General features: G+C 46.3%; 1 protein-coding gene across 1 annotated transcript in view; it reads left to right on the top strand.

The window, feature by feature from the left end:
• The window catches only part of LOC119445040 (ubiquitin-associated protein 2-like), a 79,717-nt gene extending 52,821 nt beyond the window's left edge, over positions 1 to 26,896 (top strand). The window contains 10 exon segments of the mRNA XM_049664848.1: positions 3,417 to 3,485; positions 3,487 to 3,556; positions 4,292 to 4,383; positions 10,243 to 10,302; positions 14,268 to 14,349; positions 18,904 to 19,172; positions 21,295 to 21,382; positions 22,126 to 22,218; positions 22,736 to 22,794; positions 24,023 to 26,896. Coding sequence (XP_049520805.1) covers positions 3,417 to 3,485; positions 3,487 to 3,556; positions 4,292 to 4,383; positions 10,243 to 10,302; positions 14,268 to 14,349; positions 18,904 to 19,172; positions 21,295 to 21,382; positions 22,126 to 22,218; positions 22,736 to 22,794; positions 24,023 to 24,235 — 1,095 coding nt within the window. The 3' untranslated portion in view covers positions 24,236 to 26,896.
• The last annotated feature ends 938 nt before the right edge of the window (positions 26,897 to 27,834 follow it).

Below are 27,834 nucleotides of genomic sequence, written 5' to 3'. Positions count from 1 at the left end.
CCTCGATATATCGAACAGCGCGGCGATCGCGAGTTCGATATATCCAGAATTCGATATAAAAAAATCAAGTAAATGCGTCAAAAACTTGTGGAACACAACCAATACCAATCATGGTGCAGTAAGTATCACTTGAGGATTCAAACAAAGCATTTATTGCGTCCGCTTAAAATACTGAAAAAGGGTAGCCTGCTTTTTGTTTGCAATGGCGTGTTTGACGACTGCGTCCTCAATGTAATCCAGGCGATCCAAGTGATAGGCCGGTGCCTTCATCGCGCCGCCGCCGCCACAAGGGCCGAGCAGCTATGACCTCAGCTGATGTAGGGGAGCGGGGCACATCAGCGCTTGCGGGATCCATCGGCAGCGTTTTTATTTGGCTGCTCAGCAGTAACTTTGGCGACGATCTCCACATCTGTCCGCTCTGCTGTTGTACCAGTGCTGTCGTACTCAATGTGCTCCTTGGTATGCCAAACGCTTCTGCGACGCTCGACTTCTTCTCGCCATTCTCGACGCGCTGGATTGCTTCTAGTTTAGCAGCAAAAGTCAGAGTCGTCCGTTTCTTAGCGTTTGCAGCCATCGTTACACACACCACGACGTGCGACAGGCCTAACTCCACACACACGAACACAACGAGGCTACGAGCGCAACGATCGATGCGACCAGGGATGCGACGACGGGGAGGAGCTAGTCCAACAAGTGCAGTGCGTCGACCCGTCGACGCTGCAAGGATGCGGCGTGCGCACGCCGCTACGTTCAAGTGGCGCTCTCGGCGCCATCGATGTGTGCAGTGGTCGTAAACGCCCACCGCGCTGCCGCTAGTTTCGAAAGTGTTGCGGGAAAGCTCGCCGCCTGTCAACGGAGCGCGGGCGGTCTGGGGTGGCCGAGTTCGATATATCCATTATGCGTCAAACATCGTTCGAAATAATTCCTAAGCACAGTTCGTAAATGCTGTCACTTCAAAAAATAGCAGTATTCTGGACTTACGATCACAGCAGTTGCCATAGAAGCAGCGCACTTATGCTGAGAGAACAGCTCGCATAAACGTTTTTTGCCAACCAGCGCCCGCTTCGGAGGCGCGGCAGAGGGGAGGGGCCCCCGCAGTGACGTCACGCTGCTTGCAAACAGGGAGAGGTCTATTCCTCGGACCCGTGGCTAGGCATTTCGCGCGTCGGCACCTCGGACTGCGCGATTGAGCTTACTGAGCGTTTGGACCCGCGACCAGGCATTTCGCGCATCGGCACCTCGGACTGCGCGACTAAGCTCGTCGAGCGTCTATTCCGCGGACCCGCGACCAGGCATTTCGCACATCGGCACCTCGGACCCGCGACTTGGCACATCGCGCGCCGACTATATTATCGTAATGCCACGATATCTCGTAACAATACCTATCATACCACCCCTTTAATTCATAAAGAGAACCTCATCATGAGCTCTATTCACTAGGCCACTTGGGCTGGCACAGACACCTGGCTGCAGAAGTGAGGCATGATACAAAAGTACAGGCTGGAAAGCACCTAGCAGCTGCATTGCTGCCTATCTATCAGTGGCTCTCCTAACCTCCATGGCCATTGTCAATGGAAGATGATTCAGAAGCCTGCTGAGAGCCTTCATTCAGTAACATGGTCGATTCTACCAAAAGAAAACAATGCCTCACTGACTGCACAGGAGGCTGCTATCAATGAGGCAGTCTGCAGATACAACACTAGAACTACTGTATATTTATGCCGACATAGTTCTGCACCTCACTTGGTTTGAAACCCAGCCACCATGCTCTTTGTAGAGCAGCAGTAAAGAAGGCCAGACAAACATGAAAAAGGCAGAACGAAGGTCAGCAGACCAGAGGCCACATGTCCAAGAAGCCCCACGTCACAAAACACATCAAAGATACAACTTTGGTGCGTTTTAGAGAACTGAAGAGAAGGTGCAACTTTGAGAGCCGTTTTCTCAAAACTGTTTTTTCGCCTTTCTGCTCAGTTTCTGGAGCTGATTTCTTCGTTACCGTTTAGCCTATTTTGATTGTTTTTTTGTCACGTTCCTTGGACTACAGTGCAGGTCGAGACAGTCTCGCATTTTTATCTTGACTTTTTATAAATTTATGGCATGGCTATTCATTCACCCCGAAAGTGTGCTTGGTGTGAAGGTAACTTGAAAAATGACTATCTAAAAAATTTGTGTTGCGAAAAAAAAAGTAAGACTGTCACGACCTTCAGCACGCATTGAGCTATGCCGTCAATACTCAACGAGCCTTCCATCATGTTTTTTAAGCTCCCTAGGCCCTCCAGAAAATTCGAGAGAAAAATTCTGCTCAATAAAATCTTCTCAAGGTATCACTCTGAAACTTTTATGGAAGTATCAGGGAGACATTCTAAACATTTGTGCCAATTTTCATCAAAATCCATGAAGAAATCAGGAAGTTGATTTTCAAAGCCATGTCCCCCTTAATGAGCGGGACGGAGTCAGGCCCGGGTCCGCGCGTGGGCCCGTGCAGTGCGTTAAACACAAGAACTGCGCATTCGTTGCACTAACACGGCTGACTACCAACGAGGTGAGGCCTACGACTAAAGACAAGAAACAGTCGGAACCGAAAAAAATTGATGCTCATGGCAATGGGTCTGCCAAGAAGTTTCATTTTCGGTTCCACTTACATGGTGATGCAGAAATGTGAGTTCCGATTAACGAAAGTTTTTTATGTTACCTGAATACAAAACCAACCAAATTACAGGGGGCTGTTTCGTTTAAGGGGCAATTCCGTTTAAGCGATTTCCGTTTATCAAGATTATAGGTCTCCAGCAGGTTTTTTTTTTTTTTTTTCTCATATCAGCAGGTAACAAATGTATGGTCTTAAATATATGGGATGTACTAAATGTATTTTTGTTTCGGTTGCCAACTTTTTTATAACACGGTTATAGCAAACACCTCGGCAAAGTGTTTCAGCTTGTAAAGCAATCATGGTATGACTTCCATTGTTTCCTTTGCCCATATGACATTAATTATTGAGCTTTTACTGTACCAGATTCACAAGCAGAGAGTCTTGCAGCGTAGAGGGAATGAATGAACCGCACCAGGAAGTGCCACAGTGGCAAGAATGTAACCGAGTGTAGCGCTAGGCGGTGCAAGTTCTTGTTTTTATAGGTAAAACTGAGTTGTTACTCCCTCAAAGGCAATTAATAGGCTACTTTGCCACCTTTGTAAAGTTTTTTTCTTCCGAGAAAATTGTTTTTGGCTTTTCTAGTTTTCTTCGAACGTTGTTTACTGGTGTTGGGGCTGAACACAAACGGGAATCTCCATGAGAGCATTGCCTTTTCCTGTTTCTCTAGGGAGCCTTTTTTTTTTTCGTTTGTTTTGTAGTGGCTCATAACCTGGGCCTGTGTGCGTTCTCTGTGTGCTTAATTTCATTCTCTTCTCTTGAACAATTGCAGCACACATATGAGAACTCGCACGTCCCTGCCACTGCAGCGGGGCTCCCTTCTGGGCCAGCGTCGACGCTAGGCGACAACAGCCTCCTCATTAGCGGGTGCCACGGCAACGACGTCTGTGCTCAAGAACTCCATGTCAGCAAGTGAGTGCAGTTACTTGCTTTGCCTACCACTGGGTGGCACTTCATCGAGCTTAGCAGGGTTCCATGGGACCAACATGCTTGAGTTCCTGGCCTACAGAGATCGTTTCGATGGAGGCGAAATGCAAAAACGCCCGTGTGCTTGCGTTGTAGTGCACGTTAAAGGTTAACCTCAGGTGGTCGAAATTAATCCGGAACCCTCCACTACGGTGTGCCTTATAATCAGAACTGGTTTTGGCACGTAAAAACCCCAGAAAGAAGTCCTCGCGCCTCTCTACAGGTTCGTGTTCATTCGCACGTTCTAGATCTTATTTCGATGCAACGTGCATCTAATTTCAACATCAGCAGAGACAGCGCACTCGTTCCTCTTCTGCAAACAATGTGAAACAAAACTGTCTGTGGCATAGCCCACGCGAAAGAGACATTGATGCAGCGGGACCACAGAGCGCGTAGTCCGTTCTGTGGCATGGGTGCAGTTTTTTGCTTATGAAAACTTCAGCGGCTTTAATATAACTGAAAACATAACAGGCCAACCAAAAATTTGAAATTTGTTTGAATTATCACGAGTCAACTGTATATACCAAATTTCAGCATTCTGCACCAAAAGGTAACGAATTTAGTCTCGATCCGCTCATTCCTCCTTAAAAAAAATGTTATCATACTGGTATCGAGTGTCTGTTGTACGCTGTGTTTTGCTTGCGCTAGAATTGTTACAAAATAATCCTGCGGGTTGCGCAGCAGGCAAGACCATGCCTACAATGCCGCCTGGAGTGCCTACTGCCATGCTGGGCCACCAGTTCCTTGTGGGAAATGCTGCCATGCCATACTATGTGAGTTCCTGCAGTTTTTTTTCTTGCCTATTTGAAGTTTTCTTCTGTTGAGCTTTATTATTGTTGAGCTTATTGAGTCGAGGACCTCTGCCATTGTCTTCATGTAAGAGTAGTGTTGCGCTTCATTCTTCTTGTGGGAAGTGTCGTCAAGAGATATGTGGGGGCTCCCTTGATGCCTCCTGTGCATGTATCTGCCCTACGCATGTACTCGCCAAGGTGTTCATTCAAGGAAGCATGTCGAGTATTTTACTACATATTTTAACCTGGTTACATGTGTAAATATTTAAAAGCTGTTAGCTATGCGCATGGGCCATGTATGGCCCTTTGGGGAGTTAGGTGTTAATGCTAGAAGTCTGGGCACGCAATTTTAATTTTAAAAAAGCATGATTTCAGCAGCTGGAAAGCGGCAGTGCATGTTTTCTGCACTCGCAAGGTGCCAAACATTAGCAGCTGGTCATCACAGTGAAGATTCTATGATGTAGGTGATTACGCTGACTGTCAAATGTGAGCTCGAAGCCCTTCTAGAAGAGTGGACATCCACTTTGTTTATTGAGCCGTCATCTTCCCGCATGTTTTGAGAAAGGAATAAAGTTTAAGTTAATTTGATTTGAAGCTTTATGCAGCATTTAGCAGCTAGTAACACTACTGACAGCTTGAACTTGACATTCTTCTTCTGTTCCCACCACCTGTTCCACATATTTTGCTATTGGCGAAACTTATTTGGAAGTTACAGCGCAGCATTTAGTTTTCAAGCTATTTGAGAAGTGTGCATATTTGCAGCTTTTCCAATGATGACTTTCATTCTGAAATGTGCACTGTTGACTGAAACACTTGAAACCTGAGGAGAGGCTGCAAGAGCTGCACTCTGGGCAGTTCACTTAAAAAGTTGCATGTGACAATTCAGTCTGCTGCTGAAGTGAAAATCCAGTTGCTAATTGTTATAATTAACGTACTGTGGCTACATGGTGGTACAACCAGGATTAAGAGTGGGACACAAATTAACACAGCCGTGAGCTTCAAGGGACACCAAAGAGAAATGTGTAGGGTATACTTCTGAAATAACATGTAGGACTTCTGAGCTTGAGGATTGGTTCACTATGTAACCCGGGTTTGCGAGCACACAATCTTGAAACCCTTGAAAATTTAGAAAAATATATTCAAGGGCCTTTGAAACTGGATTTGGAGGTGACCTTTGATCATTCAAAGTAATAAACTTCACATAAGGGCTATGCCATGGACACTGTCATAGCCCCGTTTTCAAGACCGAGGCTCTACAAATGCCTGAAGGGAAGTGAGTTTCAGCCATTTGGCTTCAGCGTGACATGTATTTTTTAAAGCGACCTGAAGATCTTTAAGCGTGTATCCTGCTCAGCAGCTGCTTAGCTCCCAAGAAATTGCGGCTGGGATGCAGATTTCACTATTTTTCAGTGTATATGTATTAATAATGTTTATTCTCATCAAACTTTGGCCTTTGGCAGCCTTGAGATTATCGAATTGTCCTTGAATTTTGAGTCCATATCTTCTGTACGAACACATACGAGCATTTCCGCTCAGACTTCACCCTCGTACAAGATGGATTGTCGTGTTGGCTGAAAGGCCGCTGTTGCTTGCGCTATGCATCTATGGGAGCTGCAGGCGGGGTAGTTTAGCCAGCATGGGATGTATGGGACTTGCATAAATTTCATCCTTCTGACTTCAAAACATGGTAATTTCACAAAATGATCATATTGAACAAAATATTCTTATAAATGCAACATTACCAATAATTATGCATGTGCACTGGGTCTTATCGCCGTCGTGCGATTAAAAAGTGATTGTGTGTAAATTTAAGCCAATAAATGCAGATAAAGTGTAATGATTAATGCCATAAGCCCAAAGATTATGTGAATCAATGTAGTACAGTGGAATCTTGATGATACGAATTTTTCTGTGGTCCATGCTGAGCCCTATTACTTTGCAACGTGCTAGAGAACGGTTGATACGAATAAATGCCGCCCCACCGACGGCCGCGAAAGAGAACAGCGCGCAGTCACGCGCTTTCTCCTTTTCTCTTTTGGGGCGGAGGCGCGGACGCGGCGCCGGACAGCGCGGAGGCCGCGACTGGGCACGAAGAGTTTGACGCGGTGGCGCTTTTCTTGCTTTTGCTCTTTTCCCCACACAGGCGTGGGGAAGTGCGGTCTATCGCTTCAACGAAAACTGAGCGGCGTAAGCACAGCGCATACAAAGGTCAGAGCCGTGTGGAGATCGCTTTCAAGATACGGTGCGCGCGACAACCCTGACAGCCGGCACAGGCGCAAAGTACAAGAACGCATTTGTTGGCAGAGTAGAAGCCGCCCTCCCCCCCCCCCCCTCTCGCTCTCTCCTTCCCTCCCTCCTGCGCTGCCTTCCTGCTTTGCTCCTTTCGCGTGGGAGATTGAGTCGCCAGTTACCCTTGCGCCCGGTTGCAAGATACGCATTTGGTGCCCCACAGCGTCGCCCCCCCCTCCTTTTCCGCGAACGGAAGCAGGGCCGGGCTCTACGGCCGTGACGGAAGTCGCGTTTGCTCTCCGCTGTGCATTGGCTCTCTGTGCTTGGAGGCGTGCGTCGCCCGCGCGAAAGGCACGCTTTCACTCGCACATACGGCGCGCGGCGACGATTTTATCGCCCTCGTTGATCTCCTCTCCCGTCGGTGGGCGCACCTCGTTGAGACGCGTGCTTGCTACCGCCCTTGTCGGGGAGATTTTCCAGCGGAAGCCGCATTATAACCGGTATTTCGTCTCGCGCGGCTGCACTGTAAGCGGTATGCGTATACATGGAGTTCTATGGGAGGGTAAACGGGAGTCGGAAAAGGCCGCGTTGTAGCCAGTTCTGCACTATAAACAGTTGCGTTATAAGTAACCTATACTGTAGATGCTTTTTACGTGCGTGTACCTGAGTGAGTTCACCTCCGACTCTTTAGTTTAGCTAGTTTTAATTGTGTTTCGATGATACGAATTTCGGCTAATACGAATATTTTTCGTGACCCCGTGAGATTCGTATCATCGAGATTCCACTGTACTACCTGTCACACCCATGATACCTGAATGATCGCAACGGCCGAGTGCAGTAAAAGCTTGTAGTTTCATGGGGACACTCATGAAATTCAAACAACCAAAAGTTATAAACAGAAGGATATGTTTGATGATGACAGAAGTTAAAGCTCCTTTAAAATCCTTTTATTTACAAATGAATTCTGTAATCTCTCTGCTTTTTTACTCTGAATGCGATTGCCGCAAGCTTATCTTCGAAGGCTCGAATGTGTCGGAAAGCATCTTCGTTATCCTCTTCAAAACTGAAGAACGGCTGTACGCTATTCAGTCCATCCATCAACTACACCGGTGCTTCCTCTGTCACTCTCATCATACACTATGCCAAAACCCTGAAGGAAGAATTCGGAAATTTGATGGGAAGTAGAAGCTTGGAAGAGAGCAATTATGAAATCGCGAAGAAGCGCAACATACCAAGAAGCATGCTGTCGACGTATACAGTCGACACTAGTTACAACTGTCCATGATGATCCATCAAAACAGGTCCGTTATATCCAAAGTCCACCGCCGCCCACCGTGGGGAAAACATTGTACACTCATGTGCGTAACAGTAATCATACATTTTGTCCGAGGGCGAATCAGTCTTTGACCCAATTTTTTATCAACCAGAATAAAGTACATACAGGTAATTACAAATATACGTACTATTCTACGTACCTTACACTTTTCTTTTTACATAGTCCCCACACCGGTTCAGACACATGTCCCATCGCAGCACTAAATTTGAGATTTCCCTGTGGTAGAATTCGTCCGGCTGACTGTGGGACCACCGTCTGACTGCTGTCTTCTCAAAGCGAGACACCTTTCCTCATACGTGGGCTGCATTTCCCTGTGGAGTTCGATAGCTGTTTGTCCCTTGCTCCATAGAAACCGAATCACACTTCATTGCTTGTACGCCGTGGATGTGTGAAGCACAACTGCCGCCTTCAACAACTGACAGCAGTGCTATTCCGCAGAGCTACCAGCAGGTTAGGCCGGGCTGGTCCAAGAAAGGTCCACCGCTTGGAATGGATATGTTGACTTCGCATTTTGTGGGTTCTTGGTGTCTCACAGGAGACCAACCACCGCGGGTTCGAGCTTAGCGAGCCACAGGGCCGCATCAGCCATCACCTCCAGAAACAGCTTGCGCGCGAGCTCGGAGGCTGCAAGGGGCTACCAAGTGACGCACGCAAAAACACACTAACGCCCTGAGTTGGCGGAAATCGTTTATTGAATCCGGCGGCACCAGCACTGCACAAAAGCCCGCGCGGCGGGGAACCAAAGGGGTCCAGCACCAGGGCGAAAATACAGAAATAGGCACCTATAGTACGTCGCGGCGAGAGCACAGGCTCAAGCTGGGACACGCCGCTAGGAAAAGTCCTGGCAGCTATGCTACTTGCTCTGGCAATAACCAATGGGTCAATTCGCGAGAGCTCTGGCAATCTCCTTCGGCTTTGGCTTTCGGCAAGTGCGGCACGGCGTAGTACGACCTCGCGCGAGCACTAGACACCGCTCCTCGCACGGGCAAAGGCACAGTGCGCGAGCTCCAGTCCTACTCACGTAGGCTACTACGAGGCGGACGAAAGTAAAAAAATAGCAGCGGGAGCCTGGAGGTGAGCCGACAAGGCGGAAAGACGAAACTGCAAATTTTGCTAGACTCAAAGAAGTACGAGCTCACGCAGTCGATGATATCGACGATTATGAAAACCGGGCGCGCGATCATGAAGGCTAGAAGCAGTGCCCATGCCGATCAACGAAAATAGCGGGCTTTGTGTGCCAGGACGAAACCCCCCTGGGCGAAACCAACACGGTGGTGTCCGAACTCTGGGAGCACGTCGCTACTGACAATGAAATGGGTGGTGCTTCGATGGAGGAGCTTCTGAGTTCAAATAGTGCTGCCTCGTTCTGCGAAGAGAACTCCGACGGGGCGATCGTTGTCAGACAACAGCGTTGTGCGACGGAGGCGACGACAGCAGCAGCAGTGACGACGAGGTTGACAATGGCCCGTCTTTGACGTAAATTTTTCGAGACTCAAAGAAGTGCGAGCTCACACAGTCGATGAAATCGACGATTATGAAAACCGGGCGCGCGATCATGAAGGCTAGAAGCAGTGGCCACGATCGAGTCGCTGATTGAATTCATTCACGCTAAATTATAGCCGCCAGTGTTCGCGCAGCAGATGGACGCGATGTACACGGAAGTTGTGAATCCGAAACTTCTGCAAAAGCAAGTGCAGATTTCTATTTCAGCGTGCCTAACGATTGAGACGCTGTGTAGAGGTATAAATAAGTTTTATTTTTCACGGCCTACTTTCTACAACATTGATTTTTTATTTTTTTTTTATTGCAAGTGGCAGTTTCGGTTTCGGGACTGCAATGTGTATTTGGCATTTTTTTTTTTTTTTTTCGGCAGTCCAAATATAGCGATGATCAGTTATAACGATCGGACTTCTCGTTTTTTCTCGAAATTGTTATAAGTGGACTGCACTGTAAAAGAATTCTGCACTCTTAATGGAAGCTGTTTGCAGTGTTTGCTAAAACTTTCGCATTGTGTGTATGGCTTTCTTGTTCCAGAAGTGTGTACATGGTTCGGCACCAGCTTCTGTGACCTCGAAGTAGCATTGTGTATTATTGCAGAGTTTAGTTTCCCTTTGGCGTACATTGAAACATGCATGTTTTGCAGTTTGGTTGCATTTCTATTATGTTTCTATTGTTTGGTTCTGTGATGAGCTTTTGAAAGCATGGTGATCCTGACCTTTTTTGTTTCTCCTGTCCTTTTTTTTTCTGTTTTGCCCAACCCACAAAAGGGCTTGCAGCAGCAGCCTTTGTATAGCTACGAAGACTTGCAGGTGCTACAGACTAGAATGCCACACCTGGTAGGTCTCACTCACTCTGTCTCCTTGGTTTGAGAACACTGGCATATTTTCTTTTCTTTATTTACACAAGCTTCTCTGTCATTCTGATTTCTTTGCTGTTTCACTTGGTTTGCTGTGCCGTGCTGTTTTTCTTGCTGCCTCTTGTGCTTTATAGCACTTTCTCATTGCACTCATGTTTTCTCCCATTGTTCTGCACTGTTAATTTCTCACTCTCCTAACAGCTACTCATTTTCCTACTGCCTATAAGGGACCTGTGTCTCTTTTAGTATTGACCAGCTCCACAGCTTCTATTCCTCCTATAGAAAATTTCATGTAAAGCGCTCTGTATTAATCACACTGGCACTTTGGCTTGGTTGAGTTTGTGGGCATTGAAGCCTCCGGACACACTTCTAGCCTTAAGAAGGCATGCGAGAATGTGCAAGAACACGACATACGCATTTGGTTGCTTGCTCTGGTCATGTGGTGGCTTATAGAGGTGTACTGCAGATAGGACAGCAGTGGAAGCATCACACTTGTCCACTGCACCCTGGGATTCAAAAGATTTCTTGCAAATTAAGCATGGTGGCATAAAAATAGAACTGCTCCAAAACATCCTGTGTATTGAGATGTCATGAGATTGTTGTGTGCAACGAACTTTTATTCACTGTTTTAGGTGAGTTGTTGCTATGCATGTTACTCACTTCAGATAGAATGGCGATGATTAGTAGTTGAGTATCATGATTCTGTGAAGTCATGTATTATAGTCTGCATTCATCGTAGGTTTTTTTGCGAGCACTCATGACTGCACGTGGGTGTTTTCTGTGTGGCTATGCAGAGGGTGCCAATGCAGTGGCTCTGTGTGGTGCATTTGCTTTGTTCAGGGTACAACTTTACCTATAGTTTCGATTCAGTAACATCTGCAATGTAACATTGTTTTTGTGCACATGTGTTAGGTTCTGTGTAGTGTGAAAGTCAGTTCGTCGCAGTCCATTGTGGGCATTTTACCTCGCATGCAGGAGGTTCCAATTGCTCGTCTGTTCCTCTGTGATGTCTCACCAGTTTTGCTAATTAAATGTTCATTTCTGTTTCTCATTACTTCTTTTTATTTGTGTTTGTTGCACTGTACTGGTGTTAACTTATTTCTTAGTTTTGTCCTCTTCAGCAAGTCGTAATTTTGAAGTGCACGTAAGTAACATCTGGGATGCTGTTCTGTGTGTGTGCGTGTAACCGCATTGACATCGCTATTCTCTCTGAATTGAGTTTCTAAACTTTCAGTCTCTACTAAATTGTGTAAAAGATTTTCTACCTGTGATGTTACTTAAAGGTGTAGACATATTGGTAGATTTTGACATTCTTTGTTAACATGCCTCAGAGGTGCCATATAAGAGTGCCAGTGTGATTATTCTTAATCATTATTTATATTATTACAAACTTTCTTTCACATCTTTGCTTCTCATGTTTGCTGAACCCTTGCAAATGGTTTATTTTTGTTGTCATAATTAAGTCTTATAATGAAATGCATCAAGTGGCAATCAAATGGCACATACTATTTCCAAAATACTTTTGGCATAATGGCATTGACTGTTAGGTCGTTCATTTTGTATCGTGGTGCTAGTTCTAGGAGGCTATCAATTTGCTCTGTGCTTTGTGAAATTCTGTGGTGTAAAATGCATGGCCTGACACTGCGCCAAAAGTAGGCCAGAAATAGATCCCACACGGTTGCCGTCTTGTTGCATTATAAGCTCGCATTTGTTTGTGCCCCTGTGACACGGGAATTATTGGAGCTACTTACACCTAAGGTTCCCTTCACCTAAGCAGTGCGTCTCCACTGTTAGGCAATAGTTCGACCAAATTAGTGGCTGCGAGCATGTGAGCTTGAGCGGAACTTACAGGAATCAACTCTTACTACACCCATCATTGTGATCCTGAGCGTCTCCACTAACGTTTGTCATTGCCCATTCCCCTACATTGCACACAGCTGAAGGCGTAGGAGAGCCGAGACCAGTAACACACCTGAAGCATTGACTACTTCATTAGTGTGAGGCGTACATACGAGGTAACTCGGCTGTATTGTGAATGTAAACGGAGAAATTTGGTTTATTGCACCATACAGTGTACAAAAAAGGAAGCAAAATAAAGATTTATCAGGGGTCAGTACGACTGTTCTGCTTCACAAAACAAAAAATACTTATGTACCTTTATGTGCACTTAACCACAGATAAACCATTGGCACAGATTTGAGCATATAACAGTAATATTTGTCATTTTCATCTAGCAAGTCACGTGATTTAGAGTGAGCAAAGTTGTAAACCATAATATATTGTGCAGGCCCTGTGAAGCAGATATATTTTGAAAGTGCGGGCAAAATTAATATCAGAGCAGGTATGACCAAACACTGTCCCATACAGCATGGAAATATTTGACAGGTAGAAGCAGTACAATCGAATGGTTTTTGAGGCATGCCCTATAGCGGACGCCTTCGGGGCACCACTATGTACTCCGTAGCGCCATTGTATAAGAACGTAGGAAATTTCAGACGCAGAAACTCTTCGCCATCCGATTTTCCTGACTTTTTGCTGTGACCGCAGCTTCGAAATGGCATTAATCGAAGTGACCACTGCTGCACTGCCATTTTGGTTATGTCTCAAACCAATCCACTGGCAGCCGTAGCCACCACTGCAGCAATGCTAACTAGACCTAGATGCTTCAGTGTTCGGTACCGAGTTTCCTACTGTTCGGTGCCATGTTTTTCATTGAAAGAATTTGCTGCTGTCATCAGTGTCACAGACTCCACCTCTGTCATCGTCACCAATGGCTTCGAAGCACGGAAACCCTTGAAAGCGTCTAAGTGTTCCATTATGGTAGTTCCCAATTGTCAGCCTCGCCGCAATGCAGCAGTGTTTGCGGGGAAGCAGGCACAGTGTATTGTGATGAAACATAGTATACTAATAGTGGAGAGAGGCAACTGTCACTGGACACAGTATGTATTCCTTAATGATACACGTGTGCACCTGTCATCTTCTGTCAGTACGAGCACCAATAGGCCTAATAAGTGTACTGGCAAGCCTTCAGAGATATTTCGAACGTTTCTGTGGCGATTTGAGCCCTTGGGGGCAGTAAAAGGCATGCATTCATTTTTTTTTTTCTATTCGGAAGTTTTCGCTGCCACTAGCGAGTCTGGAAGAAATCCGACATTGATTCTACATAATTAATGCATTCACAGACCTTGAAGCCACAGGATATTTTGCTACCTGAGAGTGGAGTTGATAATTTTGCACAATAAAGCTATAGATTGCTTAGTGTAGTACATTGCATGTTCATCCCATTCTTATCACTTATTGTCACATATTACTAGCTGCTTTATATGCAGTGACCTATATACAATTTCCCAGAGAGCTCCAATACGACCGTGTGACAGGGGTGTTGCATGTTATTGGGTCATTGCCGACGCTGTCTAGTGATAGCAGTAATAAAGTGCAGAGGTTGAAGGGCAGTAATTTTTTTAGCAGCAAGCGCACGGCACAATGAGGCTGCAACACTCAAATCCCTTCCCTGCTTTGGATGAGCTTTAGCTCACCCTTGTGATTTTAAACATAGCTGTTTAGACAAGTTGTGCTGTTAAACTGGTAATATTTTGGCAAGCAATGCAGAGAATGCTTTTGCCATTACATGTTTTCCAGTACTTGGATGGCCGATCTTTGGAGGCTTGTAGCTGTAAATTTCATCAGTATGTGACGTTTCTGCTGCCTTGCTGTGTTCTGTTCAATATCTGAAATGTAAAAGTTGGGTGCTTTTCATGGGTACAGTTTTCTTTACAGGCGTGTATTCTAGCAAAGAGAGTAGCCCTCTTGCGCCAAAGGCATAGGGCGTGTGCTTGCCGCGGCCACTCGCACTTTTATTCTTTTAGGACGAAGATTCTCTGTGGACTTTGCTAGAGGGCATTGTGCCCTTTCCCTTTCTTTTCTTCCTCAACCTGGCCAACACAGGGCTACTATGACATGCAGTACCCTGTGCCTGCCACGAGCCTAGCCGGCCGAGACCTTACGTTGAACAACATGGCTTATGCAGGTGAGTGTGGCCCCATTGCTAATAAGTAAAAGCAGCAAAATCAGCCCCTAGTCAAAGCCTATGCCTTTGCATAGGCTTTTTGTCTGCGCCCCTAGACATCTGTGTGATGCTCAGTAAATTTGATTTGAATAAAAAAAATATATTGCAGTAAAACACTTCTCAGATAGCACTTTACAACTTCCAGCGTATAACCAAAATTTCCGACAGGGCGTAGGTAAAGGGGCCTATAACCACTTCTTATTGAAGTGGAGAAAGGCATTTGAAATGAAAGTAGGCTTTCAAAAATGCTTTGCTACAAAATACTTATTTGCATTAAGCAGAAGCAGAGTTATTGGCAATCAAACATGGCCTCCGCTGTGCTCCCGTTCCTTTTTCAATGCCTTGCACTGCGAAGGCTACGGCAGGGGCATGGGCACAACACGTCACGCAGATCAAATTCTATTTTGGATGTTAACGTAGATGCCATGACTTCCGATTTTAGTGCCTACGATCCACTAATTGTAAGGCAAACGCGGTTGTTCTCAGCGCGTCGCAGTGTGCTTAACCAGGGGACTTGTGGCGACACCCCATGATGGCCGCGGCATCTATGCCTCTTAGCCTATCACAGCTACCAGTAGCAGCCGCGTATGGGAATCTGCTTTATTACGAAATAAAGCGTCCAAAAAAGAGTGGGGAACATGGCTTCTGTTGAAAAGAGCGTTTGAGAGAAAGGTGACTTCACACACTGTGTGTGACAGGATTGACAGCAAAACTTGGCCGAGATGTTCGCAGCAGTGTATGCTACATGCGGACTATGTTATTTCACCAATTCGAGGGGTGGTTCAGGGCCCCTTAAGCAACACAGCTCTCGCTTGCTAACTGCACATCGTCAGCGAAAAGAAGTCACTTTTTGTGGTTAGCATGTTTTGAAAGCTACTGTGGGTACCATTACAGCTTGTTCCACGAATCATACATTCTTGGCATCCTCTCTTAGAAGTAAAGACTGCATTTGCTACTGAATTTCAGTAGTGTGTTCTGTGCTATATACATGATCACATTCTATGTGGCATCGAGCGAGGAGATCAAAGAGGAACAGCAGTGCTGTCAGTGAGTCTTGCATTTGGGCGACAAGCATAGTGAAAGCAACATGCTTCTTGTAAGGTGACATGGCAGTTACAATTTTAGTGTGCGTACATGCAGCCTCTCCAATGATGATAACATAAAAATGACTTTCGTTCTCCTGAGTGAAATGTAGCTGAATGAAACACTTGAAAACTGAGGTGGGGCTGCAAACTTCGCACTTGCACTTTCTCAAGTACGTTTCTAATAGATGCTGACCGCATGGCAAAAAAAGAAACTGTAGCACAAGTAATTTTTCCCAGGGTGAGCTTCTGACATTAAAGGAAGGATTGTTGCAAAAGTCGTCACTTACATGGCGGCCATTGTGCATTTCTGATGCCTGCAGTACTTAAAGGGACCCTAAAACGATTTTTGATGATTTTGTCCTTCTGATCATTGACGCATCTAAGTGCTCCACGTAAAGCGTGTAATTTATTACAGTATAGACCACTTGATAACGTAACCGCTTATAGTGCAGGACCGGATATAGTGCGGTCTTTTCAGACTCCCGTTAATTTTCCCATAGCACTCCATGTATACACGTATCGCTTATAGTGCAGTTGCAGGAAACGAAATACCGGTTACAATGCGGCTGCCTGGGAGTACGGAAGTTAGCGGAGACAGCGAACGCTCCCCTCAAAAGAGCGCTTAAGGAGTGCTCGGGGAAGAAAGAGACGAAGTGGAGGAGAAGGGCGCGTGGTGCGAACGAGCAGCCAGTGAGGCTGAAACCAGAATTTTGAGCGCGAGTCGTGAAATATCACGGCGCCATAGCGAGCGAGGGTCACGAAACTGCCAACGCCGGCCAATGCTCGCTTCACGATAACGGCAGTAAACGAAACTACAGGGAGCTGACAGCGCCGGCACATCACTGCGAAGGGCGCACGCGGAGACCGTGGAATGTGTGGGAGGAGGGCGGCAGGGAAGCGGATTTCGCCTCGGCAACTACGCCACTTCGGTGGCTCCCCTCACCCTCCCTCGTTGCTCCCTCACTTTTGACTGTCACCGTGCGCGCCCGCCGCTGTGCAGGCGCCACCGCTCCAGCCGGCCCGGCGCCAGCTCCCCGAAGTTTCGTGTTCTGCCGTTATCGGGAAGCGGGTGTTTGCCGGCGTGGGCAGTTTCGTTGGCCGGCCTGGGACAGCGTCGCTGCTTCCCTCTGCGCTGAAGCCGCAGCGTGCAAGGTCAACGCGCGACTAGAAAGTAGAGGAAGCATAAAGGAGAAAGAAGGGTTCACTGCCATTTTCTACGCATGGCTACGGTAGCATGGCTGAGACGTCTGCACGTACACGCATGTTCCGGCGCAACGCAGAATCGGTGACCTTGCCATTTGAGAGGGTGAAATATCCACCCCCACCCCCCTTTTTTTTTCCCCCGTTCGCGCGTACATTGAGGGGTCTCTCCTAAGCTTTTACTCCATGGCGGTGCCGCAGCAATGCTGTTCGGAGGCGGCGCCACATGATTTGGTTCGAATTAACGAGATTCAACTGTAAATTGAATGCAAACCTTCCAGCCGCATTCCTTGACTGTCGCATACGCGTGGCGGCTCGATGCACATGTTTTGCATAGGCGCAATCCTTGAAAATTGTTGCTTTGGTTTTAGTGCGGATATTTGCGACTCCGGCGACTTACGTTATAAGTGGTCTACACTGTATAAGGCTTTAAAACGGTACATCACTACCAATTGCAGCACGCCAATCGGCAGAGTTTCGTGCCCAAGTGACGCGATTTGCCCATAACACATCACTGGGCCAGCTATCCGATTGGCTGCCCAGGGCGCGTCATCGATAATTTTTCCAACATTATGGTGAACAAATGTTGTTCGTAATAGTTCAGATATTCGTTAATTTTTTTCTATAAAAAGAAAGTAACAGGAAGAGAATGCACAAGGACATGTATCTCTACACTAAAAGCACTTACGGCCCACAGCAAGTGTCGTCTGCTTGCGTTAAAACGTGCTCCTTGTTGACGGGAGCTGCGTGGTCAGTGTTGGTCTTCTTCTTTCTTTTCGCGAGCACCATGGTTCGCCCTTGTTGCGTTGTGGGCTGCAAACATAGGGATCGGTGACATGTCAAGCTGCGACATCGTGCCCCACTGCAAGGCAGCAGACGAGTGGAGTGGCTGCAGCGCACCGGACTGTCTGTATCCAAACGGCACCAGCATGTACGCATTTGCGGCCGTCACTTCACGTCGAAAAATTGCCACAGTAGAGTTTAGCGTGTCCGGTATTCAGGTAAACGCAAGTGCAAGTGTACTTGCTGTTTTACCACGTTTTACATGATGAACGGAGGCGCAAACGTGAACTGCTTGCACGGCAGCAGTTCAACCAGCTCAACCAAACACACAGCTAATATAGCAGTAACCAAGTTTTTTCTACTTTGCTGCTAGCTCAAATTTTTGGCAGGAGCGTAATCTTGAGCACTGTCTTTTTATATGTTTAAAATGTTTTACACTTGGTTACAGGAATATTAGCTCTGTATTTGGCTGGTTAAGCTCTGCGCCACCAGATGACTGGACCGTACATGCCGATCAGGCCGCTCACCTACATCTATGAAGATCCTTCATCACAGCTGTATGGAGGGGCTTTAGTTTACTACTCTGCCTATCCGTCAAAACACCCAGCTCACCTGTGGTTACCGGAATACCAGACACGCTCGGCGCTGTGACAGAACGCTCGCAACGCACGCTGCTTGATGGCTTGCTGGGGATCGACGGCCGGGCTTCTAGCGGAGAGTTTGGAGAGCCTTTGCGCGCTGGCTCCAAGACAACCGCAAATAAACATGTCACAACATGACGTAGAGCCAGCGAAGGCGGACCTTAGCCCAGATCACTCTGCAAAAGAGTTGAGGAGGAAATGCATAGCTAGGAGGAGGGTAACTTGTAATCGTCCGTAGCTCGCTTAATATGAGACGCTTCACTTAAATTGTGACGCGAATGCTTTACTGTAGCTGAACCCTACGCATCTACAAAATTTGTCCTAACAGTTTCAGGGACCCTTTAAAAAAATAAAAGACAGTGACATTTCACTTCATTCAGTAAGTTACGTGCAAAGCGTATGGACGCTGTGAACATGTACAGCGAGCACTGCGGCGTCGAAGCACAAACAGAAAGGGTGTGAATGTGGCGATTCTCTTTTGCACCTCCTTTAAAAAATGGAGTGTGGTCTTTGAGACTGGCTGGGGTTGCATGTGGGGCTTGTACGAACGTGTCATGATCACAGTCAGCCACATCATGCGCCCCAAGGCATAGTGCACCCAACACAGGATAAAAAGCAACACAGCACACAAACACACAGTGCTAATGCTTTGTGTGTGTGTTCTGTGCTGCGCCTTAGGGATTTACTTTGAGATTGGTTTTCATTACGCTGAGGGGAGCCGGCCATTGGTGTGTGCAATGTGAATGCTGCCAGTTTCACGACTGCCGACTTAACAAGCACTGTTCCCTCTCGGCTCTGCCATGCAGAGAGTAGCAAGTTTGGCCGGGGCGAGAACAGTGACACCAGTCCCGGCACGGTAGCTGGGGTGGGACCCCAAGGGGCTGCTGCGGGCGCTGCAGCTGCTGCCCAAGGTGGGGCCCAAGGGGGACAGCAGGGGGCACCCCCCACAGCAGGACAACAGGCAGCAGCCAGCCAGCCATTCCTGAACACACTGCCTCCCGGATATGGCTACTACTTCCCATCCAACCTCATGCCTGGATCCATCCACCACTACGGACCACCGCCCATGTTCCCTGTGAGTGGTAGTCTGTTCACAGAGCGGTTCATGCTTGTATGTTGCAGTCTACATGCACCTTTAGTTTATTAGGCAGCATTGAGGTGCCTTTGTTCATGGGGGGGGGAGGAAGGGGATCACGCAACTCAACCTAACCAAGGGCAGTTACGCCGGTTCAATCACTGTTGAGGGCAGTGCTCCGTGTATTGCTTGTTTGCCAAACTTGCCAAACAAGCAGAAGTAGCTGTGAACAAAAAAAATTGTGCAACCGTTACATTTGAACCATTTCGTTTGTTTGCCAAGTATACAGCGTACATCCTGAGACAGTAAAAGCATATTCTGGGCGTTCACTGGCGACAAGAGCCCTGTATTTCTGTGAAAAACTATGACCATTCTTTTCATGCTTTCATTCACACTTCTGCCTCTTTCATGTTTGTTCAGTAAAATCATAGATAGCCTTTCTTTGCCTTTGATGTCTGGGGGGGGGGGGGGGGGGTAAATCTCATATTTATGCTTTTCACTTTTAAACCGTAACTTCTGTAGTCTAATTTTTGTGTGGCCCTTCGTGGTTTGTTCGTGTGTAATGTGTGGGGAGCTGCTTTGGACAAATTCATTGCTAAAGTAGTGATTTATGGCAGTTAGTGATGTGTGGGAGCAAAGTGTGATTGGAAGTAGCTTCTCTTTCAGTTCCACGCCGTGCGTTCTGATGCCACGCAAGTGTTTAACTTTAGCACGTCCACCCCACCTAGCATTTCTGGGTGGCGTGCTTTTCATTTCTTCCGCCTGCACTTAGAGCCCTTTGCTTCCTGTCTTCACCATTAAGATGAAGTAAAATGTAAACACTAGATGAAAGTGCAATATTTATGTGTAGTGGCAGTGTCAGAATTGCTCTTTTTTTGTGCAGTGTGGTACGAGCTCAGTCTTACCTAGCAGGTAACACTGTGGTAGCTACGCAAGTATGATTGTCCTAAAAATGAGTCATGGTGGCTCATTTTATGGCGAAGTAGTTCGCACAATGTTTTCACATGTCCTTGATTCTGAATAGGGGGCAATTTGTCACAAATGCACGCTACCTATTGCAGAGGCTCTTGCAAGTAGTAGACTGTAGTGTTAAAATCTGTAGGCTCTCCATGCAGTGAGTGAGCTGCGACCACAATGTGTTGAGCTTTTTGCTTCTGGTATGGGATCTACGTTTGCGTGTAAATGCAAGCAGTGTGGAATGTCCATTCACAGTAGTGCCTGCTATGTATAAAATAGAGCACAGGGACTTGATAGTTTGCTCATGCGAAGTTAATGCTGAAAAAAAAGAAATTTTAATTAGGGGGGGTCTTCCCAATAAGAATGCCCATTGGTATGGAAGGAATGCTTATTTTATTCAAGAGCATTGATAATGCCAGCTCCAGTGTGCGACATACAGCAAAACCTTGTCAATTCTGATTTCCTATGGGATGAGAAGAGCTGTTTTTGTGAATGAATGTCAAATTATCAAGTGGTCCAAGAAAATGCTTGCTGCATTGCAACAGTGCTTGCTGTTTGCAGCACGAAATCTATGCGAAAAGTGCAATTTTCATCTCCTTGCACAGAAAATGAGTTATTGAATAATTCCAGGGTCCAAAGGGCAAATTTCAATTCGTCTATTTTTCGAAATAACAAGCTGTTGCGGCATTGCATTGTAATTTGTGTGTATATATTCTTATTGTGCTTTTTACTCTGTATGAGGATTGCTCACCGCTACCTTTGTGTGGCCACAAAACATGCCCAGTTTATTAAGCATCCATTAAGCTGTGCAAGTGACGTTTCTGTGCATCAAGGGCAAGTTTGGGGGACAGTACATTGTGGCATTCTCACTTGACACCAAGATCCCTGCTCAGGCACATTTGATTTCCAATGCCTCAGCTGGGTAGTGCCTGGCAAACATTGATTACATTTCATCAAAGCAGTTAGTGGTCGTGTAACTTGCAAGTTGGGAGGCCGTTCGTAACAATGGCAGTTCCTCTGTGCTGTGCCCCACGTTAAACTCTTAATGCACATTCAAAGATCACCAGATTCGCTAGCAAAAAAGAAACATAGCATTGAGCGTACATAGTAGTTTGATTGTCAAGTAGACGGGGCAGTTTTGACCCCGGGGTGTGTTGTGTGGCAGGTGCCTCCAGCGACCAACGCCCACGGCCCCACCACAAGCGCGCAGTTTCAGAAAGCCAGTGCGTATGCATCCCACTCGTTCACCTCCGGTACGTCTGCCCATTGTCAGCCAATTCTTGTTTCTTTCTGTTGTTTTTCTTGAACGTTACCAGTGCCACCACTGTGTGCCTTTCCCCTCACATGCTTGTCAACATTGTTGTCCTTCATTCCCATATCTGGGGCCGGCAGGGCAAGTCTGTGTGGCATGCACCCTAGCTGATCTGGGTTGATAAATTTTGTATGTGGTCATTTAGCCTCGCAAGGCAGTGCAAGTTCCCGGGTTTCTGCCCATGGCAGCCACTCCTTTGATAAGGGCAGATTGGGCAGGCACTGGTCAGTCTGCAATGTGTACCGTGTCTGCTAAAAGCCTTGATGGGTTAAAATTTATCTGTAGCCGCTCTGTAGTGGTGCCCTTGTCATCCAAGCAGCAGCTGCGGGGCATAAAAATCTTGCAAGGCAGTGCACGGCAGAGGTGCTCTGTGAGAATTGGCTACAAGTTTTTTACCTGTGGTAGTTTTGCGTACAGCCAGCTTTTGGGTGTTGTAAGACACAGTGGACTGTTTGACGGCCTCATTTCTGCTAGCTCAGACTTGTTCTATGCTTCTGGTTGGAATGATGCAGTCTCCCTCTCTGAGTGACATGAGAGGCAGTTGAGGACATGGATGGCTTGTAGGGCTCTGTGAAATGTGCATCAGGTGCTGGTTGAGCCTTGTGCTAATGTGTAGGGTACAGGTTGAAGTTTGGAACATGCAGGCAGAAGGTGTCATTTGTCATCCCTCCTTTTCTCTTCTAGGCGGGTATGACAGCCTGACTCAGACACCAGACTACGCCAAAAACACCTATGGTGCAGGTTCTCAGGGACAGGCTAAGGGCATCTCGGGTTCATGTGAGTAGAGTAGTGTGCGTCAAGGTGGTGCGTACCCCCGCCCACTGCGACGCTTTTGTAATTTCTCAAGATTCTCCCATTCTGTACAATGTACTGCTGGTGTTGTGCACCACCTTTGTTGTGCTTCTGCTTGCAACCTGAGTAAGGTGTCGTGTGTGCCTTTCTTGGTTTTTTGAGAGAGAGATAATGACATCGAATGTGACCCCATTATTATTGTATTGTTTGCTCCCCCTGCTTCTTTTGTGGGCAGTGCCTTGTGTGCTGAACCAATGGTGGGAAAGAGTTGAGAGAGTGGTGTCGTGGGAGAGGGACGCAGAGGAAGAAGCTAGGGCACAGTACAACAGGTGTAGCTGCAATTTGGGGCTGCTGCGACCACCGCCACTACGTAGTGCCCCTTCATTTTTAATTTCACTAGTATGAGTTGAGGGAGGTTGTCCCAGGGTGACTTCTTGGGAGAGACGCGTGGCGGTGTCGGGTGGTGTCAAAACAAAGAACAAGACCTGTGTCTCTCTTGCAGTGGGTTCGGCCGATGCTTCCAGGTCAGGGCACACTAGAACCCACCCCCATTTAGCAAAGGTACTGACCCATGGTTTCTCCTCTGTGTTCCTCCTGCTCTCTCTCTCTCGGCTCTCTTCTTCCATTCCTCACTTTTTTCTCTTGGAGCTGCTGCTGCTTTTTGCTCTTCTCCTTGGCTTGCCGAAGCTCCCATTACTTTAGTGGGTGTTGCTCAGGAGCACTTTCCTCTGCTTGCTGCTGCCGCAAGGGCGCTTTCTTTCAACTTTTGCGTGCATTGCACCATCTGGGAGTGTGCATTCATTGCCTGTTGCTTTCTCTCCTCAAAATTCACTCCCCCTCCTTGTGGCCTTTACATTTGTATCTTTGCCGAGTGGCTGGGGTTAGCCACCCGTGGCTGTCTTTGCACTCCTCGGGAGTTTCATGGTCAGAACTTTCCTTCTACCTTTTTGATGGCACAAATGGTTTCTCTGCCCTTTCCACATTTTTGCTGATGATTTGCCCCATTTTTGTTTGTCGCAGTGAATTTGCTTATTTCTTCTTGTCTAGATAGGTGTCAGTGAAACCTGGAAAATCTACATGCGTGCTAGAGTCCCATTGATACGTTCCCGGTGTTGCATTTTTCATGGCTGCTGTATCACGTGTGCACACACACCTGGCCTTATGGCTTTTACATATTCACAGCCCCTAAATTTTTTGTTTCATAGCCAATAAAGAACATATCAATGCAGTTATATTAGTGTTTTGAATGTCTGGCAATGGTGGTAGTAATGTCTTCCTACTGCACCCTCCATCTATCAAGCCCAGCATTCTGGCTGTGAAAACTTACCTCAAACAAGTAAAATGCTGTTTTTGTCCACGTATACTGAAGTCCGGAAGGCTTGCGTGGCAGTAATGGTAGTTTGCCCTTCTGTATGCTTGTCTGCGAAACACGTGTAAGCCACACCATACATGGGAATTTCCATTAGTGTTGTACACTTGGTGTGAGTTTGGAACACCCATTCGCTTAGTACTAAGTTGGTGTTAGTAGCCCTCAGTGACTAGCTTTAAACCTATGGAGTGTCAGAGCGGCTCATTGTAATCTGTCGGGATGAGCTATGTTAAAGTTAAAACTAGTGCTGCAGTCGCGTAGCTTTTGCTGTAGACCAGACATAACAGCAATCGTTGTCTCGATGCAACATTGAATTTTTGTTTAAACAAACTGCGTGTTTTTGTGTGCATGTGTTTTCAGTGTGTTGACCTGGAGTTGAAAAATAATTTTTTTTTCTCCCATCCTTGACGCTCTGCGCAGTCTTTTGAGAAGCCGGGTTTTCTGACTGGTTCCCAGTCTTCGGCGGCAGCGGTGGCATCCTCAACAGCAACAGCAGGCCACCAGCAGCAGCCCGGAGGCTCGTCATACCCACAGTTCGCGGGTCCTCGTGGTTCACCTCCCTCGTTGGCAAAGCAGCAGCAGCAGCAACCGGGTGGCCACATCCGACAAGGATACCCATACTGGGGCAACTGAGCAGCCTGTGTGTTGTGCTTGGGTGCCTTTCTCTGTAGCAGTTGCTCCCTCCTCGCCCAAGAAGAGTTTGCATCTATGCCTCTTCTTCATCCACTCTCCTCGTATTGGAAAAAAGATGCACATCTCTTGGAACTCGCTCCCCCACCCCGCCTTTCTGTCGAGAAGGATGGAGCAGAAAAGGTTCTGTCCAAACGCGCTCACAAGACAGTCCTCCCCCGCCTTTTCTGCTACCCCCTTCTCTGTGGCCCATCTTTTGCTCCTGTTGTATGCCTAGCTTGGCTTGCAGTGCTCTGCTGCCAACGAGACGGTGTGACTGAACATTAGGTCTCCAAGTGGCTGGCTGCTCATGGGACAGTTTTTCGATTAAGCGTGTGGTGTTCTGTGCCTCTGTGTACTGTGGTGGCCCTGCTGCAGTGACAGGGATGTTGCTTGCTGCCCCCCCCCCCCCCCCCCTTTTTTTTTTTTTTTTTCTGTGCTGAAGACAGACTTTGTTTCTTACATCTTTTTATTTTTCCCCTGCCCGGCCACATTTTTCTCCCTGTACCTGTGCCGTCATTCTTCTCTTTGTAGCATGCACTTGCTGTATTGTAAACCCTACAGGTTTTTTTTTTTTTTTTTTTTTTTCTTTTCCCTCAAGTTTGTCTTGAACTTCTGTGAGATCGAAAGACTCAATGCAATGTGTACTGGCAACTGCAGGCTCTGGTGTTCTTGCCACTTGTAGAAGCACGACCATCTCTCTTTTCAGGCCTGTCTTGTGGGGGGATCTCGCAAGACGGCGATTGTGTGAAGTCATTCTCGGGGAAATGCGCTTTTTCCTACAAATATTTCCCTTTCTACACACATGCTGCTGCACTGATGGGTTATGCCTGCAAAGTGTTCTAATTGCGGATTGTCCTTCTTTCTGATGTTTATTTTATTATTTTTTTTTTAATTCATAGAAGGCCTAATGTGTTGCACCTTGGCTCATTAGGCTTGTTTGTTGTTACTTGTATTTCAACCTTCCTTTCTTCTTTTTTAATATAGGGATGCCTGCCAGCCAGTTGTAGAGAATCCTTCAAAAACATTTTTTGCTATGTGCTACAGTGCTCCGTAAACACGCCCTTGATGTAAAGCATTAGCGATGACATTTGATAGCAAAAGTAGAAACTCTGCAAAGCCGTAGCACCGACAACATTTCTAGCATTTGTTTGTCAGCAGGTTGAGTGTAAGGATAAAAAGCTTGGCCTTCATTAAGTTTCTTTAAAGCTGTCTGGAGCAGGGCGGGATTTTTGTGTGGCTCCTCGAGGGGTTCCATCCCTTGTGTGCGTGTTTGGGTAGTGCCATTTTCTGTGGCATCCACACCATGCCTAACGACATTGCAGCATCAATCTAAGGCTGCCGTTTCACAAATGTGCCACTTGGTCTTTTCGGCATGAGTTCCAGCAAGGACTCTGTACAGCACATTAAAAAATGAAAAATTATAAACAGTACAAAGTGTACTTGAGACTTTGCAAAGTCCATATAGCGCATTTAGAGATGACATTGCACAGATTGACGTTGCTTTGCTGCCTTTTGTTAGTCTAAAGGTTATGGATTGAAACAGCACCGGCAAGGAATGGAACCATGGTGGGAGCTGTCTATTTGGTTTTTCATTATTTTAATAGCCTGAGCTGAGCTTATGCCATTGTGCGTGCTTGATTCTTTTCTCTTTTGCCTCTTCATTTTGTCTGTGTGCATGCGTTTGAGTGGTTCTTTTGTACATATTTGCCAGGAAGCGACATCGTAAGGCACTTTGACGCATTCATATTCTGCACCATATTTTTTTACAGAAGCATTTTTTTTCCCCTTGCATTCTAGTGTGTGTGTCTGTGTGCTTGTGTATGTGTGTATGCTGCTTTCATTGCCCTGTCCTCTTTTTGCTGTTTTTTTAACTTGCTGTTAACAGGATTACGATTGCCAGGTGCTGGCAGGCAGGCTGTCTTGTTGTGAATGGGGGAAAGCATTGCCTCCACATATTTGTTTTTCTGACGTGAAGTGCTCTGCAGAAAAGCAAAGAAAATGTCCAGAGTGCAGTTGTTGTGTTTGCAACTTTGTTCTTCTTCATGTAATTATTTTTCTTAGGTGCCTGTTCTAAGTAGCACTCGGTGTGTGGTGTGGATATAAGGGAATTGCAGCAGCCTACGGTAGTATTTTTTCTACTGAGCCATCTTGCACGCTGTGCGAATGTTGTCCTCCTCTCCTGTAATATTTTTGTGCCCTCCATTTTCGTTTGTGAAGTTGACACACATAAAATATATATATATATATAATGTATATGTATACATATTCGTAGGGCAATTGAAACAGAGCAAACAGAATCCCCTTTGTAAAGTTGTTTTACCCCACACGAAAACAAGAAATATGTGTGGCACTGCTGCGTGAAATCAGGATGAGAAGAGAAAAAAAATAAATGTTTGTAAATATATGAATATACATTATTTTGTTTGTTTTCTTTTCCGACTGTGTTATCAGCCTCGACATTTCTTTGCTGTGCAGAATGCTCATGGTCTGATATAAGCATGCAAATGGGAAGAGCTGGTAGTTTGTTTGTGTGGTGAGAAGGTGTGATATAAATATATATATATAAATATAGTTTGTGACGAGAGGCTCCAGAAAAAATAAAATGCTTGTCATTAATTTTGAGTTCAGTGGTCTCTGCTGTGTTTATGCTTTTTAAACCTCCATATGGCACATTAATATGCAGAAGACGAATATAATGTTCAGTAGCCTGGCAAGAGAACAGGAATTTGTGATGGGCAGTCAGCTTCTAGCATCTGTGCAAGAGTATGTTTAGGGGAATTACTAATTAATTACGAGAAGGAAACTTGCAGGGTAAAAATGGTTGGGAGTGCATACGATAGGCATTATCAGCACGAGTTAATAACTGCTGTCTACAGTTTTAATTGGTGTAGATGAAATTCTGTAGTTTGCCAATGTGATTTTAACACTATATGAGCAAGTGGCACTTCATTTGAACACATGCATTGGCAATTAAACGAGTTTGAGGCATAACAGGGGGACAAGTTTCCATTTAATTCTTACAATATTAGGTTGTGGACAACGGTTGTCCTTTTCTTGCGTGACCTCTTTCGACAAATTTTTATTTTTTTTTTCAGTTTGCTAGGCCAAGGAGCAGTTAAACCAATTAATATGCACCAGATAGTTACTATTGAGAAGCAGCACTAGGGCGGACCACTTTTTGCAGCAGGAGGAACGGCACACGACCCATGCTGTGTCTTGCTGGAAGCCTTCAAAGCTGGCTAGATGACTTAACAGGCTTGGACACGAGAAAACTTTTATGTGCACCCAATCAGTGCCATAACCATTGTCACAGACTAGACATTTCACCGAAGACTTTTAATCTTGAAAATTCGTTGGCACATTATATCGCGCCACCAGACATCATAAATTGTGATAATTGAACCTGGTCTGTGCTTGGGATCGCAAAGCTATGGCAAGTTTCAAGGTTTTGATGCATAAGGAATGATGGTGCATTTTTCTGTAAGTTGGTAAAAGGTATGGTGTAGTGAAAGGATATTCATGGGCATCTGTAACCTGACTGGATTGAATTCCATAATTAC

The sequence above is a fragment of the Dermacentor silvarum genome, chromosome 3 (assembly GCF_013339745.2).
Source record: "Dermacentor silvarum isolate Dsil-2018 chromosome 3, BIME_Dsil_1.4, whole genome shotgun sequence".
Taxonomy (NCBI): domain Eukaryota; kingdom Metazoa; phylum Arthropoda; class Arachnida; order Ixodida; family Ixodidae; genus Dermacentor; species Dermacentor silvarum.
The sequence above is the reverse complement of the archived record's forward strand: the minus strand, read 5'-3'. Positions and strand labels throughout refer to the sequence as shown.